At 42.5% G+C, this 17,135-nt stretch overlaps 1 protein-coding gene across 3 annotated transcripts in view; it reads left to right on the top strand.

Annotated features, from left to right (window-relative positions):
- Window positions 1–17,135, top strand: part of LOC145354025 (triple functional domain protein) — a 641,321-nt gene that overhangs the window by 620,771 nt on the left and 3,415 nt on the right. For all 3 annotated transcript variants that reach the window (XM_080205115.1, XM_080205124.1, XM_080205134.1), the window contains one exon: window positions 11,980–12,118. In XM_080205115.1, coding sequence (XP_080061241.1) covers window positions 11,980–12,118 — 139 coding nt within the window. The remainder of the gene's footprint in view (window positions 1–11,979; window positions 12,119–17,135) is intronic.

Here is a 17,135-nt window from a genome sequence, read left to right as displayed (position 1 = left end):
GAGAGGCTGAATAAACTAGGCTTGTACTCGTTAGAGTTTAGAAGAATGAGGGGAGATCTCATTGAGACGTATAAGATGATGAATGGGATGGATAGGATAGAGGTGGAAAGACTCTTCCCGCTCAAAAAAGACAGTAGGACTAGGGGGCACAGCCTCAAGATAAAGGGGGGGCGGTTCAGAACGGAGTTGAGGAGGAACTTCTTCACTCAAAGGGTGGTGAATCTCTGGAATTCTCTGCCCGTTGAAGTGGTGGAGGCTGCCTCGCTAAATATTTTTAAGAAGCGGGTTGATGGGTTTTTGATAAGAGAGGGGATTAAGGGTTATGGGGAGAGGGCGGGAAAGTGGAACTGAGCCACGACAGATCAGCCATGATCTTATTGAATGGCGGGGCAGGCTCGAAGGGCCAGATGGCCTACTCCTGCTCCTATTTCTTATGTTCTTATGTTCTTATGTTCATTTGGATGGTCTGTTGGCACAGTGGTAAGCACTGCTGTCTCACAGTGCCAGGGACCTGGGTTTAATTCTAGCCTTGGGTGACTGTCTGTGTGGAGTTTGCACATTCTTCCCTAGTCTGCATGGGTTTCCTCCAGATGCTCCAGTTTCCTCCCACAGTCCAGAGATGTACAGGTTGGGTGGATTAGCCATGGTAAATACGTAGGGTTACCGGAATCGAGGTGGGGTGGTCGACCTGGGTCCGATGGTTTTTTGGAGTGTCTTTAGCTGCTTCTCATGACTGACTTTGCGCAGGATTTTTATTTCCCAAGCAAGGGTGGGTTCGATGTACAGTTTGCAAGTTGCAGTGCGGAGCAACAGGAGCGCAAAGGTGAGCTGGTTAAAAAACCTGCCTTGGTTCCTAGGATATCAAGAAAGCTCTTCAACCTGTTCTTACCTCAGCCCACCACCCACCCCTCTTCCACCATCCCTCCTCTCCACCCATTTTCTCTATATGCTTTGCACTCTTCATGCCCCACAAATTTCCTCCATAGCCATTCATCCAGTATCTAATTGGTACAGTCCTCAGGAACCATGCAAAAGTAACGGGTGCAGTGAAAAGTTTAAACCTGTGACCTAGTAAAACTCTCATTCAAACCTCTGTCACTGATAACTATGGCCCATTGAAAAAAGTTTAAGTGTCTGTTAAATTTTGTGAACAAACAGCAATACATTCAGGAACAACATCTTAAAACTGTCAATCACTCCCCTGAGCAGGTGTGGCAACAGAGCTGAGTGTACTAACAGATTTTGGAACTCAGCCAAACATTCATAATGGTCACAGCTATCAACATAAGATTTCAATTCCAGACTCCTCTGAACCTGAAAGAACAGATGGTGCCTTTTCCATTTCAAAATAGATTGCCTGTCAATCAATGGAAAAACTTAACTTTCAGAATATTCCTGATTTACAGCAGGCTTCCCCTGTTGGTCACCAACTCTTCATGAAGAGTTCTCAAAGTGTGTACACCTTCTTCCTTTAATCTTTAGCAGCCACATTTCCATGACTTCTTGTTAACCAAACTTGAGGACAGGTCTTAAATTAAAGTCACTGTCCCATAACGTAAACATGATATGCATTTGTAAAAATTTGCATTAAAATTTACTGGTTAGTTGGAGTCTGGAGGAAATTATTTAGTATAGCAACCCTAATTTGATATGACGACATCTCTTTCAACAACAATAGCATGCATTTAGATAGCACATTTAATGCTGTAAAGTGCTCCATGACATAAATATCTTTCAATTGCTTCTCTCACTTCTGAAGCAGAAATGAGATTACCGAATAAAAACTGAGATCCAGCAGTTAGGGGTTAGCTTTACGACATTTTGCAATGTGTAGTAATTGAGTAAAATACATTTCCCTGTTATTCTTTGAGAAGTTACTAATACAGAAGTGGCATCTTGCGCATGTGAAGATAACATGCTAGCTGCGTCACAAGGAAGTGTGTATATTTTAGATGGATGCAACTGCCAAAATAACAAGTGTGATTATAATAGAACATAAGAAATAGGAACAGGAGTAGGCCATCTAGCCCTTCGAGCCTGCCCCGCCATTCAATAAGATCATGGCTGATCTGTCGTTGGCTCAATTCCACATTCCCGCTCTCTCCCCATAACCCTTAATCCCCTCGCTTATCAAAAACCCATCAACCCGCATCTTAAAAATATTTAGCGAGGCAGCCTCCACCACTTCAACGGGCAGAGAATTCCAGAGATTCATCACCCTTTGAGTGAAGAAGTTCCTCCTCAACTCCGTTCTAAACTGCCCCCCCTTTATCTTGAGGCTGTGCCCCCTAGTCCTACTGTCCTTTCTGAGCGGGAAGAGTCTCTCCACCTCTATCCTATCCATCCCATTCATCATCTTATATGTCTCAATGAGATCTCCTCTCATTCTTCTAAACTCTAACGAGTACAAGCCTAGTTTATTCAGCCTCTCCTCATAGCTCAACCCCCTCAACTCTGGCATCAGCCTAGTAAACCTCCTCTGCACTCCCTCCAAGGCCAAAATATCCTTGCGTAAGTGCGGCGACCAAAACTGCACACAGTACTCCAGCTGCAGCCTCACCAATGCCCTATACAGCTGCAGCAAGACCTCCCTACTTTTATATTCAATCCCCCTTGCTATGAAGGCCAGCATCCCATTTGCCTTCCTGACCACCTGCTGCACTTGCAGGCTGGGTTTTTGCGACTCATGCACAAGGACCCCGAGGTCCCTCTGCACCGTCGCCTGCTGCAGTTTTTCGCCACATAGGTAATAGTCCTTCCTACCATTATTCCTACCAAAGTGGACCACCTCGCACTTGCCAACATTAAATTCCATTTGCCAGTTCCTGGCCCATTCGCCCAGCCTATCTAGATCCTTCTGCAGACTCTCCACACCCTCCGCGCAATTTGCCGTTCCACCAATCTTGGTGTCATCAGCAAATTTTGACACCCTACACTCGGTTCCCTCCTCCAGATCATCTATATAAATGGTAAATAGCTGAGGCCCCAGCACCGACCCCTGGGGCACTCCACTAGTCACCAACCGCCAATCCGAATAGCACCCATTAACCCCCACTCTGTCTCCTATTTGACAACCAATCCTTTATCCACGCTAACACCCTACCCCCAATTCCATGCCCCCTTACCTTCTGCAATAACCTCTAATAATAGAGGTTCTATAACCTCTATAATAGATTTACATTTTATCTCAAATGCTTATTTAGTAAAGTAAAAACCTGTGTCTGCATGCAAAGAATACAAATGCAGGTGCTGGAAATGTGAAATTAAATGAGAAAATGCTTAGAAGTACCTAGCACGTCAAGCAGCATCTATGGACTGAGAAACCGAGTTTCAGCTCTGTGACCTTTCTGTGAACCATCAAACTTGCTGAGTATTTAAAGCATTTTCTTTTAAATACTGATTTAATGTGTGGGTACGAACACATCTGTGAGAAAAATACGGTTATTTTTAATGATTCAGAGAATTTCACAGTGCAGACGAGGCCCATCAAGCCTGCACTGAGATATGAGAAACACCTGACCTATCTACAGAATCCCATTTACTAGCACTGGCCCATAGCCCTGAATGTTATGATACACCAGGTGCTGGATACTTTTTAAAGGATCTGAGGTAACCTGCCTCTGCCACCCTCCCAAGCAGCGCATTCCAGATTATCACCACCTACTGGGTAAAAAACATTTTCCTCCCATTCCTCCCAAACATCCTGATCCTCACCTTGAATTTGTTTTCACATGTGGCTGATCCTTCAATTAAGGGGAACAGCTGCTCCTTATTCACTCTGTCCATTCTCCTCATAATCTCGTACACCTTGATTAGGTCGCCCCTCAGTCTTTTCTGCTCCAGTGAAAACAACCCAAGCCTATCAAACCACTCTTCATAACTTAAATGTTCCATCCCAGGCACCACCTGGTGAATCTCCTCTGCACTCCGTCCAGTGCAATCACATCCTTCCTGTAATATGGCCCCACAACTGAACACACTGCTCCTCACCAAAGTTCTGCATAACTCCAGTATGACCTCTCTACATTTGTAATCTATGCCTAATTGATAAAGGCAAGTATCCTGTATGTCTTTTTCACCATTCCACTAAAATGCTGTTCCATGTTTAAAGACCTATGGACAAACATAAGATCATAAGACGTAGGAGCAGAATTAGGCCACTCGGCCTGTCAATTCTGCTCTGCCATTCAGTCATGGCTGATTTTTTTCTCATCCCCATTCTCCTGCCTTTTCCCCATAACCCCTGATCCCCTTATCAATCAAGAACCTATCTCTCTCTGTGTTAAAGACACTCAAGGACCTGGCCTCAATAACCTTCTGCGGCAAAGAGTTCCACAGATTCACCACTCTGAAGAAATTCCTCCTCATCTCTGTTTTAAAGGATCATCCTTTTAGCCCTCTGGTTCTAGTTTTTCCTACTAGTGGAAACAACCTCTCCACAACCACTTTATCCAGGCCTCACAGTATCCTGTAAGTTTCAATGAGATCCACCCCCCCCCCCCCCCCTCATCCTTCTAAACTTTAACAAGTACAGACTCAGAGTCTTCAACCGTTCCTTGTACAACAAACTCTTCATTCCAGGGATCATTCTTGTGAACCTCCTCTGGACCCTTTGCAAGACCAGCACATTTTTCCTTAGATACAGGGCCCAAAACTGCTTACAATATTTCAAATGAGGTCTGATCAGAGCCTTACATAGCCTCAGAAGTACATCCCTGCTCTTATATTCTAGCTGTCTCAACATGAATGCTAACATTGCATTTGCCTTCCTAACAGCCGGCTGAATGTGTAAGTTAACTTTAAGAGAATCTTGAACAAAGACACCCAAGTCCCTTTACATTTCTGATTTCCTAAGATTTCTCCTATTTAGAAAATAGTCTGTGCTTCCATTCCTCCTTCCAAAGTGCACAACCTCACACTTTTCCACAATGTATTCCATCTGCCACTTCTTTGCCCCTTTTCTAACCTGTCCAAGTCCTTCTGCAGCACCCCTGCTTCCTCAATACTACCTGTCCATCTACATATCTTTCTATCATCTGCAAAATTAGCAACAGTGCCTTCCGTTCCTTCCTCCAAATCATTAATGTATATTGTCAAAAGTTCTGGTCCCAGTACTGACCCCTAAGGCAAACCATTAGTCACCAGCTGCCATCCTGAGAAAGACCCTTTTATCCCCATTCTCTGCCTTCTGCCAGTCGACCAATCCTCTATCCATGCCAGGATCTTACCCTTAACACCCATGAATACTTATTTAACAATCTCCTATATGTGGCACCTTGTCAAAGGTCTTCTGGAAATCTAAATAAACCAAGTCCACTGGCTCTTTATCTAACTTCCTTGTTACCTTCTCAAAGAACATGCCATAGTCCCTTTGTTCCTCAGAATTTCCTGGTGACATGCCATTCATTAAATATTTCTGTGTCACATTACTCCTTCTAAAGTGCACACGTTATACTTTTTCAGGGTTAAATTCTATCTGCCACTTATCTTCACATTTGACCATTCTGTCCATATCTTCCTGTAGCCAAGTCACTCAGCTTCGCTGTTAACCACCCGGCCAGTCTTAATGTCATCTGAAAACTTACTAACCCAAATAGTTACCTATGTCATTAATATAAATTACGAATGAAAGGCAACATAGCACAGGCTCCTGTGGTACACCACTGGACACTGGCTTCCAGTCACTAATGCAGTATTCTGTCATCACCCTTTGTCTCCTACAACTGAGCCAATTTTGAATCCACCTTATCAAATTACCCTGTATCCCATGTGCATTTGCCTTTTTTACACGTCTCCCACGTGGGACCTGTTAAAGGCTTTGCTGAAATCCACATAAACTACCCTCATCTACACGCCTGAATACCTCCTCAAAAAATTCAGTCAAATGTGTTGGACATGACCTCCCTCTGACGAAACCATGCTGACTATCCCTGATCAAACTTTGCCTCTTCAAGTGGAGATAGATTCTGTCCTTCAGAATCTTCTCCAATAGCTTCCCAGACACTCTGGTCTACAGCTTCCTGGCTTATCTCTACAATCCGGATCTCTACCAACCGACTCAAGAACAGCTTCTTCCCTGCTGCTGTCAGACTTTTGAATGGACTTACCTTGCATTAAGTTGATCTTTCTGTACACCCTAGCTATGACTGTAACAGTATATTTGGCACACTCGTTTCCTTCTCTATGAACGGCATGCTTTACAAAGAACAAAACAGCCCGGGAAATAGGCCCTTCGGCCCAACGAGCCCGCGCCGCCATTTTAACACCACCAGTCTCCCCCCCCCCCCCGCAACCCACCCACCATGGCCATCCACATTGAGGGAAACTAATTTAGGGACAATTTATTACTGCCAATCAGCCTAATAGCACATCTTTGGGGTGTGGGAGGAAACCGGAGCACCCGGAGAAAACCCATGGAGAAAGCTCATGGAGAACGCGCAAACTCCCACAGACACTGGCTGAAATCCATGTGTCTGCACAGCAAACAGTGATAGTCACTGAGCTGTCGTCTTGCCCAGCATCTGGTCCAGTTTAGGCACACACTAACGACATGAAGCACTAGGCCAATCTCGAACAACCAAGAGCAGCCCAAGTACGACACATCGCATGTATGCCACTTGTTGGGCAACAAGGCGGACCGACTTAAAACCTATGAATGAAAAGAGAAAAAACATTATTATCATACCATATCCATTTACCTTACCAGGGACGCCCCAATGCTAATGAACCTTGTTTAAAACAATCTCCTATATCCACCCATCTCCAACCCACTCATGTGCCTGTCTAAGTTACTCTTAAACAACTCTAGCGTGCTTGCCTCCACCACCGTACTTGGCAGAGCATTCCATACCCCCACTACCCTCTGTGTGAAAAATCTCCCTCTAATATCTGTGTTATACCTCTCACCCCTCACCTTAAGCCCATTGCCCCTCATACTATGCGTCTCTACCATAGCAAATCACTTACCTCTGTTTACTCTATCTATACCCTTCATAATCTTATATACCTCTATTAGATCCCCCCTCAGTCGCCGTCTTTCAAGGGAAAAGAGCCCCAATTTGTTCAATCTTTCCTCATAACCCAGTCCTTCCATACCGGGCAACATCCTGGTAAACCTCCTCTGCACTCTCTCCAGAGTCTCCATGTCCTTCCGTTAGTAAGACGACCAGAACTGGACGCAGTACTCCAAATGCGGTCTAACCAACGCTCTATACAACTGCAACATTAGACTCCAGCTCTTATATTCTATACCCCTTCCTATAAAGGCTAACATTACCATAGGCTTTCTTCACAACCTTCTCCACTTGTACTGCCATCTTCAAAGACTTGTGCACTTGCACCCCCAGGTCTTGCTGCAGTTCTATACTCCTTACGGGCTTACCCTTAATCATATAACCCCCCGCTACATTATTCCGGCCAAAATGCATCACCTCACATTTATCTGGATTAAACTCCGTTTGCCATGTATCTGCCCAATATACCAGCCTATCAATATCCCGTTGTATTGCCAGACACTGCTCCTCACTGCCCGCCAATCCAGCCATTTTGGTGTCATCAGCAAATTTGCTGATCACACCACTTACTCCCTCTTCCAAGTCATTTTTATACACTACAAAGAAAAGAGGTCCCAGTACTGAGCCCTGCGGCACACCACTAGTGACAGACCTCCAGCTAGAAAAGGACCCCTCCACTACTACTCTCTGTCTCCTCTTTGCAAGCCAGTTCTCAACCCATCTAGATACCTGGCCATGTATCCCATGAGTCTTAATCTTTTCTACCAACCTACCGTGAGGGACTTTGTCAAGCGCCTTACTGAAATCCATATAGACGACATCAACGGCTCGTCCTTCGTCGACCGTTTTTGTCACCTCAAAAAATTCTACCAGATTCGTAAGGCAAGACTTCCCCTTTACAAAGCCATGCTGTGTATCCTTAATCAGATCGCAACGTTCTAAGTGTTCACACATCCTATCCCTAAGAATCCTTTCCATCAACTTGCCTACCACTGACATTAAAATCACCGGCCTATAGTTACCCGGGTTATCCCTCCTACCCTTTTTAAACAACAGTACCACGTTCGCTATCCTCCAGTCCTCTGGGACCTCACCTGTGTCCAAAGAAGAGACAAACATTTGCGTCTGAGGCCCAGCAATCTCATCCCTCGCCTCCCTAAGCAGCCTAGGATAAATGCCATCGGGCCCCGGAGATTTATCAGTTTTAATGCTACCTAAAAGCCCTAACACTTCTTCCCTCATAATCGATAGATCCTTCAAATGGTCTACTGCTCCCTCGATGACCGTACCAGACATCAAGCTCCTCTCCTTCGTGAATACCGACACAAAGTATTCATTCAGGATCTCCCCCATTCCCTCAGACTCCAAGCACAATTCCCTCGTCTGGTCCTGACAGGACCGATTTTACCCCTAGCCACCCTTATGCTCACCAGCCACCAGTACTCTGCTCCGGAGAACAATGAGATGAATCCTCGGCTGAGTACCTGATTTGTACTCCCGCGCTCCCTTCCCGACTGCCCTTGCGCCTAGGTCCCGCTACGGAAAACGCAAACTAACAAAATCCCTGCGAACCGGCAATACAATTTAAAATTATAGTACAATCGCAGTTCAGACTCACCAGCCACCAGTACACTGCTCTGGAGAACAATGATATAGCACGCAAGAAACAACCTTTTCATATATGTTAATATATGTGACAAATCAAAGCAAACCCTTCTTAAATAGCAGAACTACATTAGCTGTGCTCCAGTCCTCTGGCACCTCCCCCGTTATCAGAGAGGAATTAAAGATTTGGTTCAGGGCCTCTGCAATTTCTCCTCCCTTGCCTCCCCTAGTTGACTGGGACAGAATTCATCCAGACCTGGAGATCTGTCCACTTGTCCAAGGCCAACATCTCCAATGCATTCAGGAGAAAGTTAAATATTTTGTATATATTATTACAGCCTTCAAATAAAAAAAACACCAAATTGCATTAGCTTTTGAATTATGTTTTAACATTTGAACATGTTACTAATTCCATACATTGTAATAAAGACCTAGGAACAAACTGCAAGACTACTGTAATCCAGTGATGCAGTTCAGCCACCAAAGTATCTGTACACTTGATTTGAGTGGTTTACGACCATCATCTAAATTCCTTGAGATGACATTATACCATGATTTTAATGTTCTGTGATAGTTTATGTTATTTGTCCCTATCTGAACAATCATTATCAATTGTAACCTATTGGTTGGATGTTAAGTTTAATCAGACTTTTAAGGTGGAACATAACACATTATTTTTAACAGCAAAACAAATACAGCCTTGGCAGATAATGAGTATTGGTCCAGTTCATGCTGGACGGTTGGCTTATGCTTTTTTCTTCTTTTTTCCTCTTCTCTGTGCCCCAAGTCTTCTCAACATCTTGATCCACTCAAGATTATTGAGCTAACGTTTTCTTTAAGAGTTCTTCTCCACTGCCTCATGGCAGGTTACCCCCAGTCTCTCACTTTTTTTCAGTGGTGGACCAGGAAGGATTATTGACGAGGCCTTTGCATCCTATGAAGATTTAGTTGATTAAAAAAATACCCTGCAAGATGTTAAGTTCTTTGTCTAAACCTTGGTTAAAGCTCACCTTTAATGGCATTAACCTTAACCTACCATTAGCTTCTTAAGCCTTCACATGTGTCTTCTCATGATCAATCAGACCATGGCTTTACCTTGTCTCATTTTCTTATCTCACCCCAACCTGTTCCCCATGACCAGTTTCACTGCCCCAAGAAATATTCCACCATTGGACTTCAAAGCTAAATTGTAGAAGTCTCAGTTTGTTTCTGTCTTTCACCATTTGTTTATGCCCTAAGCTGTTTGTAATAGCTGTGAATAAACTGTTTATAATGGCTATTCAGTCTATATATACTAATTCGTTATCAGGCTGTTGAATCATAGTATTGTTCACTAAAATAACTTCTCCATCCACACACTAATTAACTTAATGCCTCAACAGGGTCCTCATTAAGCAAGACTGAATGAAAGGCCCAACATAGTTTTGGAATATGGTTGATTGTTTTAAGTAACAGTTGTTTTCTCACAGTAACTGAGTAAGAGATCTCACAATACCAGGTTAAAGTCCAAAAGGTTTATTTGGAATCATGAGCTTTCAGATCACCTGATGAAGGAGCAGTGCTCTGAAAGCTTGTGATTCCAAATAAACCTGTTGGACTTAAATCTGGTACTGTGAGACTTCTTAGTGTGCCCACCCCAGTTCTATGCTGGTATCTCCACATCATGATGTGGAGCTGCCAGCGTTGGAGTGGGGTAAACACAGTAAGAAGTCTCACAACATCAGCTTAAAGTCCAACAGGTTTAGTTGGTGGCAAACTTAGTTTGCGAAAACTAGTGGCCTCTGCTACTGTGATGATGTGGAGATAGTAAAAAGTCTCACAACACCAGGTTAAAGTCCAACAGGCTTATTTGGTGGCAAACCTAGTTTGCGAAAACTAGTGGCGTTTGCTACCAAATAAGCCTGTTGGACTTTAACCTGGTGTTGTGAGACTTTTTACTATCTCCACATCATCACAGTAGCAGAGGTATTGTCTGGCATGAGCCCTTTCTCAAGCCAACATCATCCACACACAATAATTCCACAGGTAAGGGAAGCTAAATCTTATGCAGTTTGCAGTGTGTATGGGTTATCACTAATTTCTAATACTGATAACATATGTGCAGTACATGTTAGGAAAAGATCATGACATATTTATGTCAGCAGCAACTCTTAAGTCAGCTGTGCCATTTTACTAAATGCATCTTCTAATTCCATCTCTCCTACACTTTCTGTAATTGCTTTAATTCCCTTATTTCCTAAGTAAGCATCCACTTTCATTTTAAACATCTCAATTGATTTTGAGATAAAACATTCTCACAGAGGCAGTGTGAAGTTTTTTTTCCCCTTGATCCGCCTGTAACTGCAGACTTGTTCAAATTTTAAGATTGTATAATTTTGTCGATTATGTGAAAGCTTGTCAATTCCTTTCACTATTTTAACCTCATTTAACTCCTTCAGCTTAGGAAATATAACTCAAATTTATCCAGGATCTTATAGTTATGTTCCTGAGACTTGTCATCTGTTGAACCATTGCTGATCTCCCTTCAAGCTGTTGAAGCAGCTGTCAAATGTTGGAGTGTGATCCCAAAATTCAAGAAATTACTGTGTATTTTTCAATTAAATTTTTGCCGTTTATTTATATACCAGTGGGAGGACTGGTTTCCTCCCATAGTCCAAAGATGTGCAGGTTAGGTGCATTGGCTATGCTAAATTGCCCCTTAATGGCCTGGGAGGTTAGAGGGTTTAGCGGGGTAAATATGTGGGATAAGTTCTAGGTGGGATTATTGTCGGTGCAGACTCGATGGGCCGAATGGCCTCCTTGTGCACTGTGTGGATTCTATGATTCTATATGCTGGATTTAAGTACTATTTTTGACAATGTCTGCATTGTCTCTTTAATTGAAAAGAAAAAATATTTGAAAATCACAAATACAGAAATGAGATGTTCAATAAAATGTCAAAATGGGGCATATAGAACAGATAAAGTTGAATTAGTTTTTTTATGATAAAGTTACAAGTTATAATTTAGGTGGTAACTTATGCATTTTGTAGCTAAATGTGCTTCAAGGTTATTCGATCACATTTCCTTGTTGTCTCTGGACCTTCCTGTACACAAATTGTCAGCCGTGTTTCACTACAAACAGTGACCACACTTCACTGACTCAGATGCACTTTGGGACATCTTGATGCCCTGAAAAGCATTGTAGACATGCGAGTTTGCTACTACTTTCATTTTGTTTAACCTACCTTTCTTCAATGAGTTTACAAACTAGAGAGAAATGTTGTGCTATAATAAATCAAAATTAATCCATTTAATAGGGGAAAGACATTTAAAAAAACATAATTTTATCACCATGCTCACAAAATATTTTTACTTTTCAGAGCAGACCAAGGTCGCCTTCTCAACTATATAATAGAGTGGGGGAATTTGACGGAAGAAAAGGTGACATCGTATCTCAGAGAAACTCTGGAAGCTGTGCAGTATTTACACCATTGCAGAATAGCTCACCTAGATATAAAGGTTAGTGAGACCAGCTCATCGTAACAACTTAGTAAAATTAATACTTCTGAAAGAGTGATCTGTTTTCAACTATCATGTCTCGATGTCCCTTAAATGCCACTATCATACTTGCTCCCACCACCTCCCTGGGTAGCGCGTTCCAGCCATTCACCACCTTCTGTGTACATAAGAACATAAGAAATAGGAGCAGGAGTAGGCCATCTAGCCCCTCGAGCCTGCCCTGCCATTCAATAAGATTTCAATGTAAAAAAACTTGCCTCGCACATCTCCTCTAAACTTTTCTCCAGGCACTTGAAACCTGTGCCCTCTAGTACTTGTCATTTCTACCTAGCAAAGAGCATCTGACTATCCACTCTGTCCATGCCACTCATAATTTTGTAAATCTCCATCAGATCACCCCTGAACCTCCATTGTTCCAGTGAGAACAAACTGAGTTTATCAACCTCTCCTCTTAGCTAATATCCTCCAAACCAGGCAACACCTTAGTAAACTGCTTATGTACCCTCTCCAAAGCATCCGTATCCTTCTGGTAGTGTGGCAACCAGAATTGTACACAATATTCTAAATGAGCTCTAATTAAGGTTCTAAACAGCTACAGCATGATCTGCCAGTTTTTATACTCAATGCCCCGACTAATGAAGGCAAGCATACTGTATGCTTTCTTGACTACATTACTCACCTGCGCTGCCACATTTAGTGATTGGTGGACATGTATACCCAGATCGTTCTGCCTGTTAATACTCCTAAAGGTTCTACCTTTTACTGTATAATTCCTACATGCATTGGACCTTCCAAAATACCTTATCTCACACTTGTCCAGATTGAACTCCATCTGCCATTTCTCTGCCCAAGTCTCCAACTGATCTATATCTTGGTCAATCCTCTTCACTATCCGTAACTCCACAAAATTTTGTGTTGTTCATGAACTTACTAATCAGGTCAGCTACATTTTCCTCCAAATCATCTATACATACTACAAACAAAGGTCCCAGAACTGATCCCTGTGGAGCACCACTTGTCACAGCCTTCTATTCAGAAAAGCACCCCTCTACTACTACCCTCTGTCTTCTATGGCCAGGCCAGTTCTGTATCCATCTTGCCAGCTCTCCTCTAATCCTATGTGACTTCAGCTTTTGTACCAGTCTAAGGCTTTACTTGAAGTCTATGTATATGACATTCACTGTCTTTTCTTCATCTATCATCTTCGTCACTTCCTTAAAAAGCTCGATCAGGTTAGTGAGCTCCTTCACAAAACCATGCTATCTATCACTGTTTCCAATTGTGAGTAAATCCTGTCCCTAAGAATCTTTTCCAATAATGTCCCTATCACTGACGGAAAGCTCACCAACCTATAATTTCCTGGATTATCCCTGTTGCCCTTCTTAAATAATGGAACAACATTGATTATCCTCCAATCCTGTGGAACTTCACCTGTAACCAATGAACATAGAACATAGAAAACTACAGCACAAACAGGCCCTTCGGCCCACAAGTTGCGCTGATCATATCCCTACCTACTAGGCATATCTATAACCCTCAATCCCATTAAATCCCATGTACTCATCAATGAAGATATGAAGATTTCTGTCAAGGCCACAATTTCTGCCCTTGCCTCCCTCAGTATTCTGGGATAAATCCCATCAGGCCTGGGGACTTAAATTACTTAAGTGCCTTTTAAGACACCCAATATTTCCTTTTTGATATCGACATGACCTGACACACCCTGTCCTAGACTTCTCATCCATCAAGTCCCTCTCTTTGGTGAATACTGAGGCAAAGTATTAATTTAGTATCTTGCCCATTTCATCTGGTTCCATGCATAAATTCTCTTCACTAAATCCTTTCCCTGGCTGTCCTTTTGTTCTTTACATATGCATAAAATGCCTTAGGATTTTCCTTAATTCTGTTTGCCAAGGATTTTTCATGACCTCGTGTAGCCCCCTTGCTCTTTCCTTAAGTTCCTTCCTACGTTCTTTATATTCTTCAAGGACTTTGTGTCTCCTAAGCCTTTTAGACATTTCAAATGCTGCTTTTTTTCCTTTTTTGACAAGGCTTATAATATCCCTCATTAGCCAGGGTTCCCAATACTTGCCACATATATTTTTCATCTTCAAAGGTACTGAGTTCCGAGCAACTGATGTTTAAAACATGTCGGATGTTGATTTACCCTCAAATAGCTTCCCCCAATCTAAGTTATGGACTGGTAGGATATAAGTTAACATTCTTAGTTGGCCGTAAATTATGGATAAATACTAAGTATAGGCCAGCTGCTTCTTACAAGAAAAAAGGAAACCAGAAGAAGAATCTCTCATATCAATCTGGACTACTTGCTGGTAGCTGATTTGGAGAGACAGTGGCAGTGACTTGCATCCCCCATCCCATGAAGAGATACTGTACATTACAGTCATACGCACACTAACGCCAGTGAAAAATTCAGGAAAATAATTAATGCCTTATAAATACTTCAATTTTAATTCAATTATACAATTTACTAAAATAGCATCAGCATCGGAGTAATTGAAAATATGGTAATTGGGCACCCTGCTACAGGTTGTACTTTGCAATGGTGAAACCAAACAGCACCTACAGTTATTTATGTGCAAATCAAACAGTATTGTCTAACAGGTGCATATAACACAGTTAACATTTAAGATCTGGAAATTGATGTCCAAGCTGCACGCCCTATGTGAGCGACAAGAAAGTGGCAACTCACTAACTGACACACATTGTAGGGATAATTCTCAACCCATGTTTGCCATCAGAGAGAACAGTGACGTGGGAGAGAATTAGGAAATGCAATTCTCTCCAGAGAGATCGCATTTCCCAATTTTGCCTGCCCCTCGAGGGTGATGTCTTAAGGATCACATCCACAAATGACAAGAAACTCATTTTAATAGATACAAATATATATTTTAATATGGTTAGCCAGCTCTCACTGAATATTCATATCAAGTCAGCAAGATTTACACCAGCTTTTTAAAAACAGTTGAGAGGATCCCTCTGCAGGTGAAGTAGAGAAGGAGGGGGGTGACTTGGCAGAAAAGGATTGGGGCATGATTTACCCATTTGCAAAGGTTGACACTGCCAGGTTGACAGTGCCAGTTTGTGATGTGGCAGGTCTTTGTGAGAGCCCCATGACAGGCAGGATCTCAGAGTGGGCAGTGAGGACTTGCTGGCACCAGCGTAAGCAGGCACTGAGTGAGAGAATGCTGGCATTACTTCTGCAATTATTGTTTAATGGGAGGGCTGAGTTTCTGATGATTGTCTCTTGGGGTGAGCGCTCACTGATTGTCCAGAGGGTCTAAACTTCAGTGTTGATCAGGGTGCCTTTTAATGATGGTGCCCTGATGTCTGTGGAGCTGAATGGCAGCTCTGGAAGGCCCCTCCCTGTCAATTGACACTGTAAACATGCTCACTCATCTTTTTTCTGAGGCGCTCAAAATCTGGAGAGAAAAATGTGCAACTGAAGAGCTCCATGCCAGTTTACAGCCTGAGCTTTACACTTGGAAAAGTATAGCAAAATTGTGCCATGTGTATACAATACATTTATAGACTAAAGTCTTAATACCAGAATACCTCCTTTGCACTAAAAATTAACTTTTAGAAGTATGGAGTTTAAGCTTTTCGTTATTGTTGGAAATTTTAAATGAAGATTTTTTTCAATTTTTAATGTCTGTCACCGTTTATCATTCTCTTGCTTTTAACCCAGCATTTCTTTCCCTCTATTTTGCTTTCTGTGTATAATTTGACATTGAATTCACTGTTCAAATTGGTTCTGATGATACACTTAGCAATTCGTTATTTGGATTTGTTGCAATCAGATCAGGAGGGATTGAATGGCTCCCCTCTTTTCTCCCTTCGCCTTTGACCGCTACAGGTTTATTAAAACTAAATGGATATGCTTGCCAATTCTGCGTGTGTCTAACTGTGTACGTGTTACGACTATAAAAGTCACAATCAAGCAGATTTTCCTGAGCTGTTTAAATAGAAAAGAGGATTGCTTTTAAAAAAAAGCACTCTGACATTCACAGGCATACACACTTAAAGTTCACAAACTTATACCAATAGATTACAGAGGAGGGTGTTGTGCCTGCCGCACAGTCTGTTTTAATCCTTATACGATGGACAAAGGACTGCAAGCAAACTTCTTGTTAGTACAACCAATATTTATTAAAAACACACAATTAATAATCACCCATCCAACCAACAATAAGTTATCTTACAGAAAATACTAAAGTTCAAGTCTAATACGAGTTCGTGACTAGCAAGTACCCAAGCAGATATTGGCCTTTATCTGTGCACTAGTCTCAGTAGTCCTCTGCGTAGCCTGGTCTTTTGGTCTGGTCTGGCACTCTGGCTCTGGTCTTCTTTCTCGGGTGTGGTGACTCTCCTCATGCTGGTCATTGCTGGTGACGGTCACCATTGTTGTAGCTCATCCGTGGGGTCAGCAAAGAGAGAGAGTGAGACAGCTTCTGTTGTGCAGAAGCTTTCATCCCTCCCTGGTTTTGCGTCCTTTTAGGCTGGTCTCCTGATTCTTGTCAATCAGTCGATCAGGGCTTGATCATCCTGATCGATAAAAGTCCAATCAGGTGCTGCCCCATCAATCTCTGGGTGTGTACCCAACGGCCATGTTTGTAGGTGCTGGAGGCACATAGGTCACATACTTCCCTCCCAAATAAGGGATTATGGTAAACAAGTATGTTTGACCAAAAAGTGTCCATTGTCTTTAGGGTGGCCTCTTTCCTGTGTATTCAGTCGTCTGAGTTGCAGCCTGTTTATTTCTGCCTTTTAGGCTGCAGCCTGTCATTTTAGTTCTTGCCCAATTGTTCCAGAGTGCTTTACAAATTGCCATTTTAGGTGGCCCATTTAGCCACAAGGGAGAATAGAATAAGTAATTTAGAGTCCAGTAAAATTAAACGGTTGTATGACTCTTGAAGATTAGTGACTCAGTTGGCTTTACAAGCCGAATGCAATGGTCCACCTGCTTTCACTTAGTGGCGCAGCATAGTGGTTAGCA

The sequence above is a fragment of the Carcharhinus amblyrhynchos genome, chromosome 2 (assembly GCF_965287045.1).
Source record: "Carcharhinus amblyrhynchos chromosome 2, sCarAmb.v2.hapA, whole genome shotgun sequence".
NCBI classification, from domain to species: domain Eukaryota; kingdom Metazoa; phylum Chordata; class Chondrichthyes; order Carcharhiniformes; family Carcharhinidae; genus Carcharhinus; species Carcharhinus amblyrhynchos.
Note: the sequence above shows the minus strand (reverse complement) of the source record. Positions and strands in the feature narration are given on the sequence as shown.